Source organism: Hippoglossus stenolepis, chromosome 6 (assembly GCF_022539355.2).
Source record: "Hippoglossus stenolepis isolate QCI-W04-F060 chromosome 6, HSTE1.2, whole genome shotgun sequence".
NCBI classification, from domain to species: Eukaryota; Metazoa; Chordata; class Actinopteri; order Pleuronectiformes; family Pleuronectidae; genus Hippoglossus; species Hippoglossus stenolepis.
The window spans coordinates 13,990,730-14,005,705 of record NC_061488.1 but is presented as its reverse complement, the minus strand read 5'-3'; the positions used below and the strand labels follow the sequence as shown (position 1 = coordinate 14,005,705).

The window sequence follows — 14,976 nt, the reverse complement described above, 5'->3', positions numbered from 1 at the left end:
GAATACAAATATTCGGTTATATGTTCTGCAAATAATTTTTGAAACTTGCACTTTACTCTGGTACTTTTACTTTATACTTCTACCACTAGACAAATATCGTACTTTTGACACATCATGGGTGTCCCTACTGCCAGCTGACTGTTTAACTGTAGCACCTTGTTAATTTGGGAAATTAGACTAATTATATAAAATAAGACATATAATGTATTTTTTCCATTACTTTTAAGTTATGTTTTAATATTCAATATTCTATTATTGATTATATAATATGCTGTATTTGATTTTAAATTATACTGTTTTATTTTGCTTCTTGTCTTTAAAGTTGTGTATTCTTGTTTTATTTGTCCTCTTTGTGATGCACTTTATAACAGCTGAATGATACTATTTAAATAAAGATATTATTATTATTTTATTATTACTGTTGTTGTTGTTGTAAGGACAAGATGATACTTTCTTGATGAGTAAGTAATCAGCATTAGCTGCTGCAACTTTAGTGATGTACTCATAAATGGATCAATATTTATCATTGAGTATCAATCATGTAATAAATTCGGAAACATTACATTCTGTGCAATGATAACTTACTTTTGGTACTTGAAGGATATTTGATGCTAAAACCTTAGAATTTTTACTAGAGCAAAATCTTGAATGCATGAATTTTACTTGTAACAAAGTAGTTCAACACAGGGGTACTTCTTCCAACACTGGTGATGGAAAGATTATTTAGAACAGTGGATCAAAGTTGCAGAACACAATGTAAATGTACTCCATTAAAAGTAAAATGTTGGTAACATTTCACATTTACTTTTGTAAAAGTGAAATAAAAATGATTACCAGTAAAGTGTTCGTGCAGTGTCAAAAGTATAAATATAGAATGTACAATATAGTTTTATAGTTTATTGTAAGATTATTATCATTGCTAAAGCATTGATGTGTAAACACCATTTTAATATTGTTGATTGACATGTTGGAGTTAATAATTATTAGGATTTCCTTTACCACTGGATAAGTAATCTAAAAGAATACATCATTCATTCATTAACTGAACATGTTTTATATGTAAACAATCTTAATCCATGAAATAACTCATACCTATAGCTGATACATACATTTAAAACAAGTTAAAAGTACTTTCAGTCTCAGTTGTAGTGAAAGAGAAGTGTAAAGTAGCAGAAAGAGAAGTGTCAAGTAGCAGAAAACTTAAGCACAATTCTTCTCTTAGTAATCACTGCTTACCATACTTGATTTAGCAAGATTTACAATGTGTGTTTGAGTGTGTGTATGTGTGTGCGTGTGTATGAAGTGATGAAATGTTTCGTGCTCTGCGATGTGATACTACAAGAAGAACCTGAAGGCAGCATTTGAGTTCATTAATTTTGAGAGATGCACATTTGTAGTTTTTCAGTGTAGAAAATGTCTTTACTTCACAGTAAAACAAAATAATGTCCTAAACTTAAATGCAGCAGACAAGGTTATCAAATGCCATAGCAAATAAAAATAATATATTACCAAATAACAATATCTGACTGAACTAGATCTCTGGTCTAATAAAAAGAGAAAAATGAAATACATAGTAAAATGTATGTAAAATGTACACAAACAATCACATCTATAAAAAGTGTGACTTCATCCACAGTCTCAGATAATCTTTGAAACACAGTTTTGAAGTCTTTAAAACACAGATTATCCCCAATGTGGAGACTTTGTATTTAACTATTAGATTTGGAACATGACAAATAATACTAATCACCACTCTTTACAATATTTCAATCTCCCTCAGTAAGCCTACATCCTTTGTAACAAATAAAAATCGTTCACAGCCCATCTCTGTTTTCTAGAACACCACAAACATCTGTTGGAGGTGTGTTGATGTCAAACCATCGAAGATCTGTTCATCGTCTGATTTAAGCTTCATCTGAGTCATAGTCGTCCTGTTGGAGGCGAGAAGATGACGACTTCAGTGGAACCGAGTCAAATCCGTCTGACGTCCTCTGAAAACACACAGGGAGAATAACAAGAAGCATGAAAAGCAGCCCCATACTGTATGTGTGTGTGTACTGTATCTTTACTTATATTTTTGTGAGGACCATTTTGAGTATAGACCTCATGGAGTGTTAGGCCGGTCCTCACTTTTTCAAAGAGCTGTTTGTAGCCTCAGACTTGCTTTTAGGGTCAGGATAGAGAACTTTAAGATAACACAATTAAATAGTGGTGAATGAGCCCTGGCAACTGGTTTTTGAATGTCATATTGATTCTTATTCTTTCTGATTAAGGCATATATTTATATATATATATATACAACGCATAGTTAGAGCTATAGAAGCTAGTTTTAGCTTCATACAAGAAAAGACAATGGGAGGAGGAGGTCAGGGTTGAGCAAAAAAAGGTAACCTAACCTATGTTAGGTTACATATTGAAATAGAAAATAATGGGAAAAATGATATGTCAGGGATATGTTGGATATTGAGATACTCATGTTGGGGTTAGGAAAAGAAAAGCAGGGTTGGATTAAATAGAAAGAAACTAAATGGTTAGGTTTAGAAAATAATGGGGTTTTTTTAAGTTAGTTTTAAAATAAAAAAATTACCTTCTATGATTTTAAAGGGGGAGAAAAACCAAAATGAAAAAAATATTGAGCTGTGATTATTAAAGGTAGCGCACACAGTTTGGTTGAAAGGCAGCCAGGCCAATAATTGCGAGGTGGGAAGGATTTTATCAAATAATTATAATAGGTAAGTCTAAAACAGGTTTAGGCTTGGTGTTTAGTCGTGATGGTTAATGTTAGGGCGAGGAGTGAGGGAATGCATCATGCCAATGTGTGTCCTCACTAAGATAAAAGTAAAACAATGTTTGTGCGTATGTGTGAGTGGAGCGGTTTACAAACCTCTCGTGAGAAGGACTTAATTTTGGTGAAAAAAGATTTCTTGGTGAGGTCCATGAGGTCGTCCTCTGTGTCCTCTCCCTCCATTATAGCACAGCTGTCTGCGGTGGGCAGCTCACACTCTTGACCTCCGGAGCTCATCATCAGCTTGGAGTATTTATACTGCAGCCTGCAGGTGGAGGATGACAGGGATACAGAAATCTGATTGGAAAAGCTTTCATGCAATTACTTTAACAAACAACCAAAAAGAGAATGGGGAGCTAAATGGTCTCACTTGCGCGTCTTCTTCCAGAAATAGCAGCTGACACTGATGAGCAGCACAGCAGCAATTATTCCCGTGGTCACACCAAACTTGAGCCAGAAATCCAGACTCACACAGGCGCTCACTTTTTGTGCTGGTAGAGACACTCCTCCATAACACTGCAACGGCTGCTGCCACACATAGGTGGTTTTCTGGGGGGGGAAATAATCCTCAAATTGTTTTTAAGGGATAAATAACATTGATTGATTGATTGATTGATTGTTGAACTGTTCCTTTAAATGTGCCCTTAAACAATAGATGAAGATCAGCGTTTCTGTGTCACACACACACACACACAGCACAGTAAGTAAAATACAAGATGCTGCTCTTTGTGGTTAAATGATCACATGAACTGGAAAGCTCAATCTATCTTCTACTATACATTCTTACATATTCGGTATATTTAGAATCTTTAAGTATTTATTTTCACACAGGATGAGTTTCGAGTTGATCTGTGATGGATTGGTGGGGTTGAGGAGGTAAAGTGTTTTTTGTCTCTACCTGTATTCCCTGGATACAAGCGCTGACGATTTCTCTGTAGTGGCTTTTGGTGCAGAGTGGACATGCATGCTGGCTCTGCCACAGGAGGTGGAACACACAGCCATCACACGTCCCTTCTGAACAGTTTCTGTGGAGGAAAACAAAGTAAAAGAGAGGTTTGGAAGCTTCGCGTGGAAAAATGTTTCTCCAGGGAGCCACTTTGTCCAGAGAGCTGAGTCAGAAAACCGAGCTCGGTTGCGGTGTGAGATACCTCGGCAGCGTGATCTGGTCTTTAGCAGTCAGCGCTGGATCACATCTCAGTCTGATGGCGGCCGACCTGCCTTGTTTACAAGTCTGAGTCGTCTCACCGGACCTGGACATGTCACAAACATGACAAACGTAAAGGTCTAAACTTATCTATACGATTTTGATTCTCGATTTCATTTTATTGCTTAAGCATCAAACATTCACTGTGAAACATATGCATTTGAGGGCATCACAGTGGATGAACAAAACTGGATAAATCTTGATCGTATTTACTTGTAATAGAAGATGACGTCTGGCAGCATGGACTCAGACGGGAACAGCCAATCAGGAGAAGAGATGCTGCTCAGTGTCGTGTCAGTGGTCACACCTTCACAATGACAACATGTTACATATGTTTGTTATCTGATAAATGACATTAACACAGTTTAAACCAACGGCTCTACCATCTTTTTCTTGCAACACCCCACAAAACAAACCCTGTTTTGATGCCTCAGCCTGGGAGCTGTTTAATCTCAGAGGGATTCAACTTTTTTTAGTTTCATCTGAGACATTTTCAGAATCTTGAAGCGGTAAACACAGTAAGAAACAATAGGCTTGGGTTTAGTTCAATGCCAACATGCTCACAGTGACACAGTAAACCGTTTGATATACACAGACTGTAATGATGGACGACATGACAGGTCCGTAAAAGTGAAGCCTTGATCGCCCCCTGGTGGCTGGCTGCAGTTTAGGTTATAAACCCTGCCTCCTGCATGTCAATGGATGGGACATGGTCCAAACTAAAAAAGTCAAAGTACACAATAAATACATTATTCTTAAAGATGGTTTCTGTTATTTAAGGTAATTCATATCACACAGTTTTTGGTGTGTTTGGTTTTAATTGGTTATTTGTTGCTATAAAAACGAGGTGAAACATTATGATTAACAACTGAGACTGACTCATGATTGGACCAGCCTCATAGATATCAGTGCCATAATCATGTTTGAATAATTTTTTTATCAAGCAGATGAATTATTCCTTGCAAAATAAAAAAAACAACCCTATTTCGCAATGTTAAAGAAAGTTCCTGGATCCGGCCCTTTGTCCAGATCAGCACCAAAATTCCAATGGTTCTGTCTTGGCCAATCCCCCATCCTTCCACCAAGTTTACTGGAAACCAACGCAGTAGTTTTTGCGTAATTCTACTGACAATCTAACAAACCAACAAACAAAGAAGCAGGGCCAATAACACAACCTCCTTGACGACGGTAATATTATATAATTCCGCCGCAATTAGATATAGTTCTATACGACAGCAGAGTAAATAATCGATGGTAAAGAAATGAGTAGCTGAAGCACCATTAGTGGCAATAAAACCAACAGAGGAGTTAAATGAGAGTGCTCTCTATTTATCTATGAAACACTCATGACCAAATAAGGCACAGTCAGAGATAGAAGTTATGGAAAGAACGTCCTTAGGTGATATTTACTAAGGGTTTCACATTAGTGTGGACCACACAGGTTTTTCCAAGCACCGACACATTATGATGCTGAGTGAAAAATCCTGACGCAACACACCACCCGCGTGTGTGAGAGAACAGACTGTGCTACCAGAGTTTACTGCCCTTCATTAATGTTTGGACATTTTCATCACACTTTTCAGCAAATGACTGAATCTGTTGTTGGAAAGATCGTACAAATATATCATGGCATTGTACAGGTGGGGCATTCAGTCCGTACCGACAACTGAGTCCCCGATGAGGAACGGCTGTGAGGACACCACGCTCTGACTCCTGATTTCAGACGGAACCACAGTGGACTGGCAGACGTAACCCTTGACTTCCTTCCCACTCCCCGTTGCGTTGTCTACACAGGTAGCTGGCATACGACCCTGTAAGAGAAACACAACAGGTGAAAGTCCATGAGAAAATGTAATTTACACAAAAAACATAAATATGGATTGTGGCTTTCTGACCTCTTTCCCACACAGAGCCACATTAAAGCTCTGGAGATATTTCAGGCCTTTGTTGGTGAAGCGGGGGCTGCTGTGGAAGCCGGTGACGTTGGCCAGAGGAGAGAAGTCATAGTGCAGCAGTGCTCCTCCTCTCGTCTGCACATCCAGCGCACAGTCACTGAGACACGCTGAGTAGGCCTGGAGGGCGAGGTCAGGAAGTCAACACATGCATTTACATGCACTTCATAGTCTGTTTGTAGTGGGTGGATTCATGTGGGAGACATTACATTAGAGATATTCTAACAGCTTGTTCTAAAAAAAGATTTATGATGTAGAACGAGATATATATTATAAGTTAAAAAAGGCACAAATGAGGTAAAAAGCACTTTAGTCAAGTCAACATTAATTTAGGTAAATAATCTGTAAACAATTAAATATAAAAAAATCTTTCTTTTTCATAAGGGAGAACAGGTAAACAAGAACAAGCATTATCATATATAGATATATAGATACAGATATAGATACAGATATAGTTGAATTCAATTCAGTTTTTAGGATTGTAGAAATGCTGAGGTCCAACCCATCAAGTGACAATTTGCAAAATTATCTGATTTGATTGTTTTAAATTTTATTCATCCATTAATCCCCAAATGATATTTTGAAGCCTTGTGCAAATTGCCATGGAAGCAAATATTAATTTTATCATTTCCTTTTTGTTAAAATTGTATTGTTAAGGAATAAACTAAAAACATGAAACTCATCCTTTAATAAAACCCCACAGTGTGTTCATGTGTTGAAAGAAAATCCTCAATCTTCCAGAAAAAAGCCTGAGGACATGAAGTCACCTGTAAACACTGATAGATTCAGTCATGGCTTTGTGTTTAGAGTTTCTCAGTGACCAGCATTTCGTTGGTCTCACCTTGTTTCTCTTTGTGTTTGGACCACAGCGGATACAGGCGTCCTCTCCGACCGGCTGCTCAGCCCTGATGATAGTGTTTGCAGAGCATCTCTTGCAGAACCCTGTCCTGTTGACCATATAGTGTCCCGGTGGGCAGGGAACACAGGCCTCGTCGGAGCTCATGGCGCAGCGGCGACACTGTGAGGCTACACCTCCGACCACGTTGGTGATGTGGATGGCGTAGATCTTTGCAATGTCACCACTGTACTTCCTCTCCTGAGGGAAGAGAAGCATTAGGTCTCAGTCACCCGTTGAGTCCCTCTATACACAGTGAGATTGCTTTATATATATATATAAATTTAAGTATTGTAACTATTCGCAAATTTAAGGTGCCGGATTTGAGTATTTACATTTTCTGCTACTTTCTATATCCCCTTACTTTGCAGATTCAGATTAGAAATATAAAATAGAATCAACAAATAATTATGATGTATTATTTTAGATAAAGATAAGACCCGGTTGATCCTGAGGGGAAATAATATATATAATTTGCATATTTTAAAATTAGATTTTTTCTTGGTTTAACTAATGCTTTTACTTTGGATTCTTTAAATATAATTTGTAAGGTAATACTTTTGTACTTTCACTTAAGTAAAAGTGAAAATGAATGTGAATGTATTCAAGGAGAAGTTCTTCAACCACAGTATATCTTATCCACAGTGCGTGTGCATTCCAAAGGTCATGTTGACTTTTTTTCTGAGGCAGACACACAGCTCCACACTGCCCTCTGGTGTTAAGAGCAATGTTTGGAGGTTAAACCTTCTCTCCTCAGTCAGTGCAAAAACGCAGATGAAATATGATACTGCAGCAGTTTCTCACCTTCTGTGATATTTTTAAACATTTACAGTCATTCTCTGTGCTTCATCTTAATCACCTCTTGCTGTTCCTCACGCAGTGTTTAAATGAGTTTATTCTTTTATGCTTATCCGGATAATGACAATTCTTTATGAAGTTTTCTCTCTGATGAGGCAACACAAATAAGACACTAACACAGGGAGAATTCAAGTAACAAGGTAAACTTTAAAACTAAAAATGTCCTTAACCGTCATTGTTAAGATGATGTCAGTAATTTGATGAAAGTTTTTGAGTCTTGCTTTTATGTTCATTTCTGCCTGAGGGACTGAAACAGATCGTCACATAGTTTTTTGGGTTGTGCTGCTGTGTTCGTGTCTCACCATGTTAAATTCCTCTGTGCGTTGAAACGTCCACGTGAAGCTGACGGTGCTGTTGCTCTGGATGAGGTAGGAGTACGACTGTTTGCTGCTGCTGCCTTTCCACTGCTCCACCACAACGTTATTCCACTGACTATAACCCTGCGGGAGAAATGCATTTTATTCACACTCCTGTTCACGTGATGCTCGACGACTTTATCATCACCTGACGCAGAGAGTTTCACTCACAGCGAGGAAGAGGAGTTTGCATTCAGCTGTGCACATGGTCTCAAAGACAAAGGTGATGCGAGACAGTTCACTCCTTTCACTGTCTTTGGCCAGAGACTGAGGCAGCCTGCGGAGACACGTGACATTTCAATCAACTTTTCTTACACACACACACACACACACACACACACACACACACACACACACACACACACACACACACACACACACACACACACACACACACACACACACACACACACACACACACACACACACTGTACAGAAAGTTGTATGTGTAATTTCTTCAAGAGAAATGTTTGACTTCACCTGTATCCAGGGACGTTGAGCATCAGCATCAGATAATCTGTGTCCTGATCACCAGGGGTTGTGTAAACGTATTCTCCAGCCACCTCCCATGCTGTGAATACAGATTAAAAACAAAGTGATACATTCCTATGCTAAACCATACTCTGTTTATAAAGATGGACGACCTGACAGCTCCCCAAAAGCCTCCTCCATGTTAGTGGATAGGAGGTAGCCCACACTAAAAAGTCACGAGTACAGGACAAATCATCTTTCCTCAAAGATGGTTTCTGACATTTCAGGTGGTTCTTATCAAACCGATGTCCAAGCGTTAATTTTCCCGGTAAGTTTGGTTATAATTGCAAATTTGATGCTATAAAAACAGGGTGACACATCATGATTGACAGCTGAGACTGACTTATGATTGGTCAAGCGGGACATCAAAACCCCACAGCCTTCCCCCATGCTAACTACTGCGCAGGCAAAGCCTTCAAATGCGTAACCCGGGGATGTCCGTATCCAGGATATTTTGGAATCATTTCTAGAAAGTGGGAGGAAGAGGAGACCTGTCGTCTTTCTTTAAATACAGTCTGTGTCCGACCAATAACACACTCACACACACACACACACACACACACACACACAAACATCATGCGAGTCATTTTTTCAAAATAACTCCAACAAAATACTTATAAATATGGATTACAACCACAAGTATTGCAGTAAGAAATTGTGATGCTGAGCATGTAAATTTAGTTTCCGACCACGGACAAAATAATTGACTTAATGATCTTAAGGTTTGTTTACAAACTTCTGCATCATTAGATATTTAGTTAAGGTTATTCTGTTAAAACGCGGATTGTTTTATACAAAAATCCTCTCAAATGACTGATTCCTGGGCATAAATGATGTCATATTGTTCATTCTCTATCTGTTTGAAGAAGGGTCTTACAGTATTTTTTGGAAAGTGATTACTTCTATTCCGTGATGCTCTGAGGTCATTATCAGGTCAGCCGTTATGACGTCTACCCTCTCGGACGCTGTGCGGCCTGATATTTTCTTACCCGTTTTGTGTTCGGAGCCTCTCAACTCTTTGCTGAAGATGGAGCTCTTCATGTTGCTCGGCATCGTGTTCCACCATTTGTACTCGAACCCCACGACTGGCTCCGTGCCGACAGCACACTGAGCACAGGCTGTGGGTAGATAATGCGTTATCACGTAAACATACAGGTTTCAGTGTGTACCTTGAATCTGGATGAAACCGGAGTTAAGCAGCACCACTATCAAGTTTGAATGTGAAAATGAAAAAAAGTCCAGTGTTGTATAATCAGTGTTTAAAGCTTTTATAAACAGAACAAACTCTTATATCAATATAAAATTTGTTAATGATTGTGATAGTGGCTCTGTACCTATTCCGTTTGAGTAGAGGCCGTTGGTGCAGGGTTGGCAGGTGGAGGAGTTGGTGACAAAGAAACCAGGGTTACATGGTGGACAGGTACGTTTCTCCCCTGATGCAGGAAGCGTCACCGCTCCTTCAATGGTCTCGTTGCAGATCTTCGGTTCAATCCACTTGTACATGAGCTGCGTCTGAGACACAGAACAAGCCAGATATAAACACATGGAAGAGGCGACCAGTGGCTCTGTGACACAATCAGCAAAGACAATGTACATCTAAGGACACACAACAGCTACAACAGATGATGGTGGCCAGCAGGATTCTGAAAGACCCGCCTGTTGTTGTATGTCTCCATCAACCAGTGCAGTTTCAGCCGTCATACATTTTTTTCCAGAGTCATATGAGGTCACAATGACCATTAACCAGTAAAGTCTGATTCATTTTGAGTCCAACTGACATCGGGTCACAATTTGAAGACATTGTCAAAATACAGACTTGATATATAGTGTTCAAGAGGCCAAAAATGTGTTTTCTGAGGCCACAGTGACCTTGAACTTTGACCTTTGATCACTAAAATCTAATCAATTTATCTGTGAAGGTAGGTTAATGATCTTTGACCACCAACTTCTAATAAGTTCATCCACGAGTCCAAGTGATAAGTCATACCAAATTGAAACAGCTTTCGCATTCAACAGAATGAGACAGACGCACTCACAGAATAATATTGACTCTGGCCGGTAGCTGTTGGCAGCGCGGAGGCATAAAAATGAGGCAGGTTCAGCAGAGGTGAGGCTGCATGACAGCTGCCTCCACGTATTATATCTTTGTGTCCACATTACCTTTCCCTCAGAGTCACAAGGTGTGTGAGTGTAGAAGTAGTCAGTGTTTGTGCATGCTGGTCTCGGTTCACAGCTCCCTGAACCAGCCTCTGAAAAAACAGAAAACAAAGCCGGATACGAGAAGGGAAAAGAACAGCTTACATTAAGATCCAGTGATAAGAGACTGCACATACTGTGTGACCTCTAGAGCTGTAAATGATGTATTTGCGTGCAGATATTACTATATTAGACTGTACTATATGTGCAGCAATATGCAAATACAAAGCGGTTCATCCACAATCGCGATGGCGAGTTAAAGAACACGCCAGTGAGTGATATGATACTCTTTGTGGACAGAGCATTATAAATGCAAACATGAATACCTGCATATTTGTCTTGTTCACACTGATGGCAAACAGTGGCGCCCTTAGTGGAGTAGGTACTAGCGGGGCAGGGGGCACAGCGGGCAGATCCTGCTTTGGCACTGTGGGTGCCAGGTTTACAGCGGAAACACTCGGATGTGTACGCCACACCTGGAAGAAAAAATCATTAACAGCGGAAAACAGAAGAGGAGGAGTGAAGAAGGGTTTTTAGCCGGGGTGCACACAACACTCAGGGGTTAGTCTACCTGAGATGGCGATGTTTCTCAACAGCACAGGTTTGACAGTGTCGGCCGGCAGAGTGTACGCTGTGGTTCTCCAATACAGCACATTGTTGCCCTTGTTCAGCTCAACCTGCACAGAGTCGGTGTGAAAAGTGAAAGAGGAACAGAAGAGAAATAGAGGAGCACAGATTAATCTCTATAAACAGATTTTGTGTGTGAATATACAGAATCTGTAAGCAGGGGACAAGACTTTGGAGGAAATGCATTGGGTGTCTGCTTTTGGGTGCCATCTGGACCTTAAACACCTACAAAATCGCTGTTTGTGTTTTGTTTGAAGAAACGTTCAATTTAACTAATGAAAGAAACTGCAGCGTAAACCGTGTACAGGGGACAGAAGAGTCTTGGTCCAGATGCCCACTGTCCACATCGGAAGCCCCAAAATATTGTTGCCCCTAGAGGCTAGAGATTTCCCTCGGACTAACCTTGTATTTACTCCAGTTTTTCTCTGAGGTCTTCATCCAGCGGTTTTCAGAGTCTGTGGACTGACACTGGTCATTCTGAATCTGCAGGAGAGGAGGGAAAAGAACACGAGGTCACCAAGTATTTCCCCCTGGAAACAGCTTCATCACAACCCACAGTCACTTTAAATCACTTACAAAGAACTCAAAGTAGATGCTGCTCTCCTCGTAGAAATACTCGAAGGACACAGTCCCAGGCTCCTTCAGACTCACAGCGTAGGACAACAACGCTATGCACTCATCTGTGTTTGAGGCGATGTAATCACCCTTTGGAGTCCAGGTTGAGCTGGAATCAGCAGCAGAGACTGTTTAATGTTTCTTCAAACCGACTAAACACTGAGAATAATCGATCGAGACAAAAGAGATCAAATAAAGACTTTGTGAGGAACAGTATATATTTACTTGGAGCAGTCGGTCTGGCTGTCCCCTCCATTTGTTACCTCCCCATGGGTGACAAAACCTGTGGGCAGGCTGTCCCACTCATCAAACGCCACCCCGGTGCCCAGAGAGTAGGTGCCTGCTGCACACTTCTGACACTCCTGTGACTGCATGTCCAGAAACTCCCCCTCACTACAGGAGAAGGCTGGAGGAGGAAAAAACAAAGGGCAAAAATAGAGATGAGAGGCTTCATGGAGACGTGTACATGGCAATGAACAGATACAGTTTTATATTTACACCTGAAAGCTGGAATATAGGGTGAAGGTTTTCAGAAGGTGTACAAATACAACATGTAAAAGTAAGAAACTCACTGCACTGAGTGCCTTTGACTGGATCTGGTAGACCTGTGCATGTGTTGGCTTTGTTGGGAACCGCCACGCGCCATCGAGCGCCCAGTACGTCACACTCGGTGTACTCAAAGTGATAATCTGACTGCAAGGACAAAACACAGGTGTGAGGTTCACACAGCAAGTTGAAAAACACCACAGAAGAATTGAAAGAGCTACGATCTGCCTATTAATGAAATGATTTGATTAATCAATCATTTTATCTACAGAATTATAGAAAATGGGTTTACCATAGAAAAAACTATCCAAGTTGAGGATATTGTGGTTTATCCAACCAAATGTTCAAAACCAACAAAATATTTTGTTTACTGTCATGTACGACAAAGAAAGGCATCAAATCCTCACATTTTGGAAACTAAAACCAAGAAAATCTTTAAACAGAAACAAACAATATATCCATCTTTTTATTCATTTTTTTTATCCAATTTATTTATTTGTATAGCATTTCTAAAAACCAGTACAAATACATAAAAAAATAACATTTAAAAGTTTGAAGTCATGACACCAACAACAATAATAAAAACTAGAATTAGGTAAGATCAGAGAACACTGCACAAAAAAAGTGTGTTTTATGTTTTGGTTGAAAGAAAGCTACTGACTTACAGTCTGACTAATGGATTAATTGACTGTTGCAGCTCTGCAGAAGATGCACGTGAAATAGAATTTAGGCTGTTCATAAAAATGCCTGATCAGATTGTTTTATACCTCTGGAATTTTTTTTTTTTCTCAAACAAGGCCAGCCTCTTTTACAAATAAAAGTTGGAGCAAATATTGACCCAGGAGTCGGTCTCAACTGTTTTTAATCTCATTCATCAAGGATGTGCTGACTCTGGAGCCTCGGGGTTTATTTACTTGGCCGAGGGGGAGAAATGGTGATTCATCTATTCCTTCTGTAAACAGGGAATTTGGGTATTGTCGCAGAACTTTGGAGACAGAGGGAGCTCAAGTGCAGAGCTCAATAAGTGACTGTCAAACACTGCCCCACCCTTAATGATGTTATTTGTGATGATGTGACACAGCGTTAAAGGTTATCTTGTTGATCTGACACCTTCTGAAGCAAGTCATGAATACTGAGCACAGTGGGATCTTAAGACTCGCTCATTGACCAGCCTGCTGTTCCTGGGAAGGTCAGTCAGCACTAATCCAGGCCCACACACACACACACACACACACGGAGACACAGCCTGTGGGATTAATAGTTAACAGAAACACACACAGCAGCAGCAGCACTCCTCTGGCCTGTGTTTTCGATTAGAGCTGCTACATTAGCTGTGGGGGTATCAGGTGAACACGGCTCTATGTGGGAGGACCTGATGTAAAAATGCATTAAACTGTGGAGATGGGCCCCAGCCTAATCGCCTATACTGGAAACAAACATGAGGAAACCACGGCAACGGGACATCATGACCGCTGTGCCTCATGGTCAATGGACTGGCATGGAAACAGAGTCACCTGGAAAAAGTGGCAGCGACCACAGCTCTTTGCTTATCATGAAAATAAAAGCTCACAGCTCCCTGGTAAACCACACACTCTGGCGTAATGTCCAAAGTCAGCTGATAAAATGTTTTATCAAACTGTTCTGTTGCTATGCAAAGTGAAAAACATGGAAAGGGGAGGACGGGGGGAGCACAGCAGCTGACGATGCAGCATATGGAAGATCTGGTAAAACAAGTGTGAGTGAATGACTAATGTAATTCAAACACTCAGAGAGCAAACATTTGTTCACTTCCCATAAACACGATATGTTCAAGTGTTGGTGCTGCTGAAACACACCATCGAAATGTACCTATTCAAATCTCCCATTTAGAAAATGTACATTTTAATTTGTCAGCATTTAAAGTCAGTTCTCCGGCAGAACAAATTTTAAAACCCAGAACTTGAGCAGGTTTCACTGCATCGTCAGACGTTAGGAGTGAAGCTGTTAAACAAGTTTTAGATCAAACTAGAAACACCTAGAATTTGTGTTCACAAACAGGCTGAACTTTCCTTTTAAAAGTCTCTTCACCTCAGAGCAACACACATGGATCATTTGTTGTTTTTTAGATAAAATGTCTATCTTATAATTCTGCAATTTTTTTTGTAAATGTAAAAAAGTTTTGTATTTACAGGAAAAAATCGTTATACCTGAAACTAAGTTAAACTCTGAAAGGGGTTGTTCCTGATAATGTATCAAAAGAGTCATGCAGCTCCTCACCTCCGTGCACAGGTGCAGATCCGCAGAGGCTTGTGCAAAAAGCAGCCACAGTGAAACGTGGCTCAGGTGAATCAGGCCTCGATGCATGGTCGCCTCCTGTCAGTGCTGAAGTGATGGAGCAGTGGAGGGTCTGACCTCAACCCTCAGGTGCAGGT

At 40.1% G+C, this 14,976-nt stretch overlaps 1 protein-coding gene across 1 annotated transcript; it reads right to left on the bottom strand.

Moving 5' to 3' along the window:
* Positions 1–882: 882 nt before the first annotated feature.
* elapor1 (endosome-lysosome associated apoptosis and autophagy regulator 1) lies at positions 883–14,976 on the bottom strand. The gene is made up of 22 exons (XM_035159496.2): positions 14,822–14,976; positions 12,592–12,712; positions 12,245–12,425; positions 11,981–12,128; positions 11,807–11,887; positions 11,349–11,454; positions 11,104–11,253; positions 10,742–10,830; positions 9,916–10,093; positions 9,571–9,699; positions 8,531–8,621; positions 8,222–8,327; positions 7,997–8,134; positions 6,783–7,037; positions 5,885–6,061; positions 5,650–5,800; positions 4,203–4,296; positions 3,934–4,035; positions 3,684–3,810; positions 3,156–3,334; positions 2,885–3,050; positions 883–1,991 (listed from the first exon to the last, which is right to left on the bottom strand). The coding sequence occupies exons 1-22, from the start codon at positions 14,906–14,908 to the stop codon at positions 1,905–1,907; spliced, it is 2,943 nt and encodes a 980-aa protein (XP_035015387.2). The 5' UTR covers positions 14,909–14,976; the 3' UTR covers positions 883–1,904.

Coding starts and splice junctions, on each gene's coding strand:
- elapor1 (XM_035159496.2), bottom strand. CDS start 14,908: ATGCATCGAGGCCTGATTCACCTGAGCCACGTTTCACTGTGGCTGCTT. Junction 11,888..11,980: donor GCATCTACTTTGAGTTCTTT/GTAAGTGATTTA, acceptor CCTCTCCTGCAG/ATTCAGAATGACCAGTGTCA. Junction 11,455..11,806: donor AAAACTGGAGTAAATACAAG/GTTAGTCCGAGG, acceptor GACTCTGTGCAG/GTTGAGCTGAACAAGGGCAA.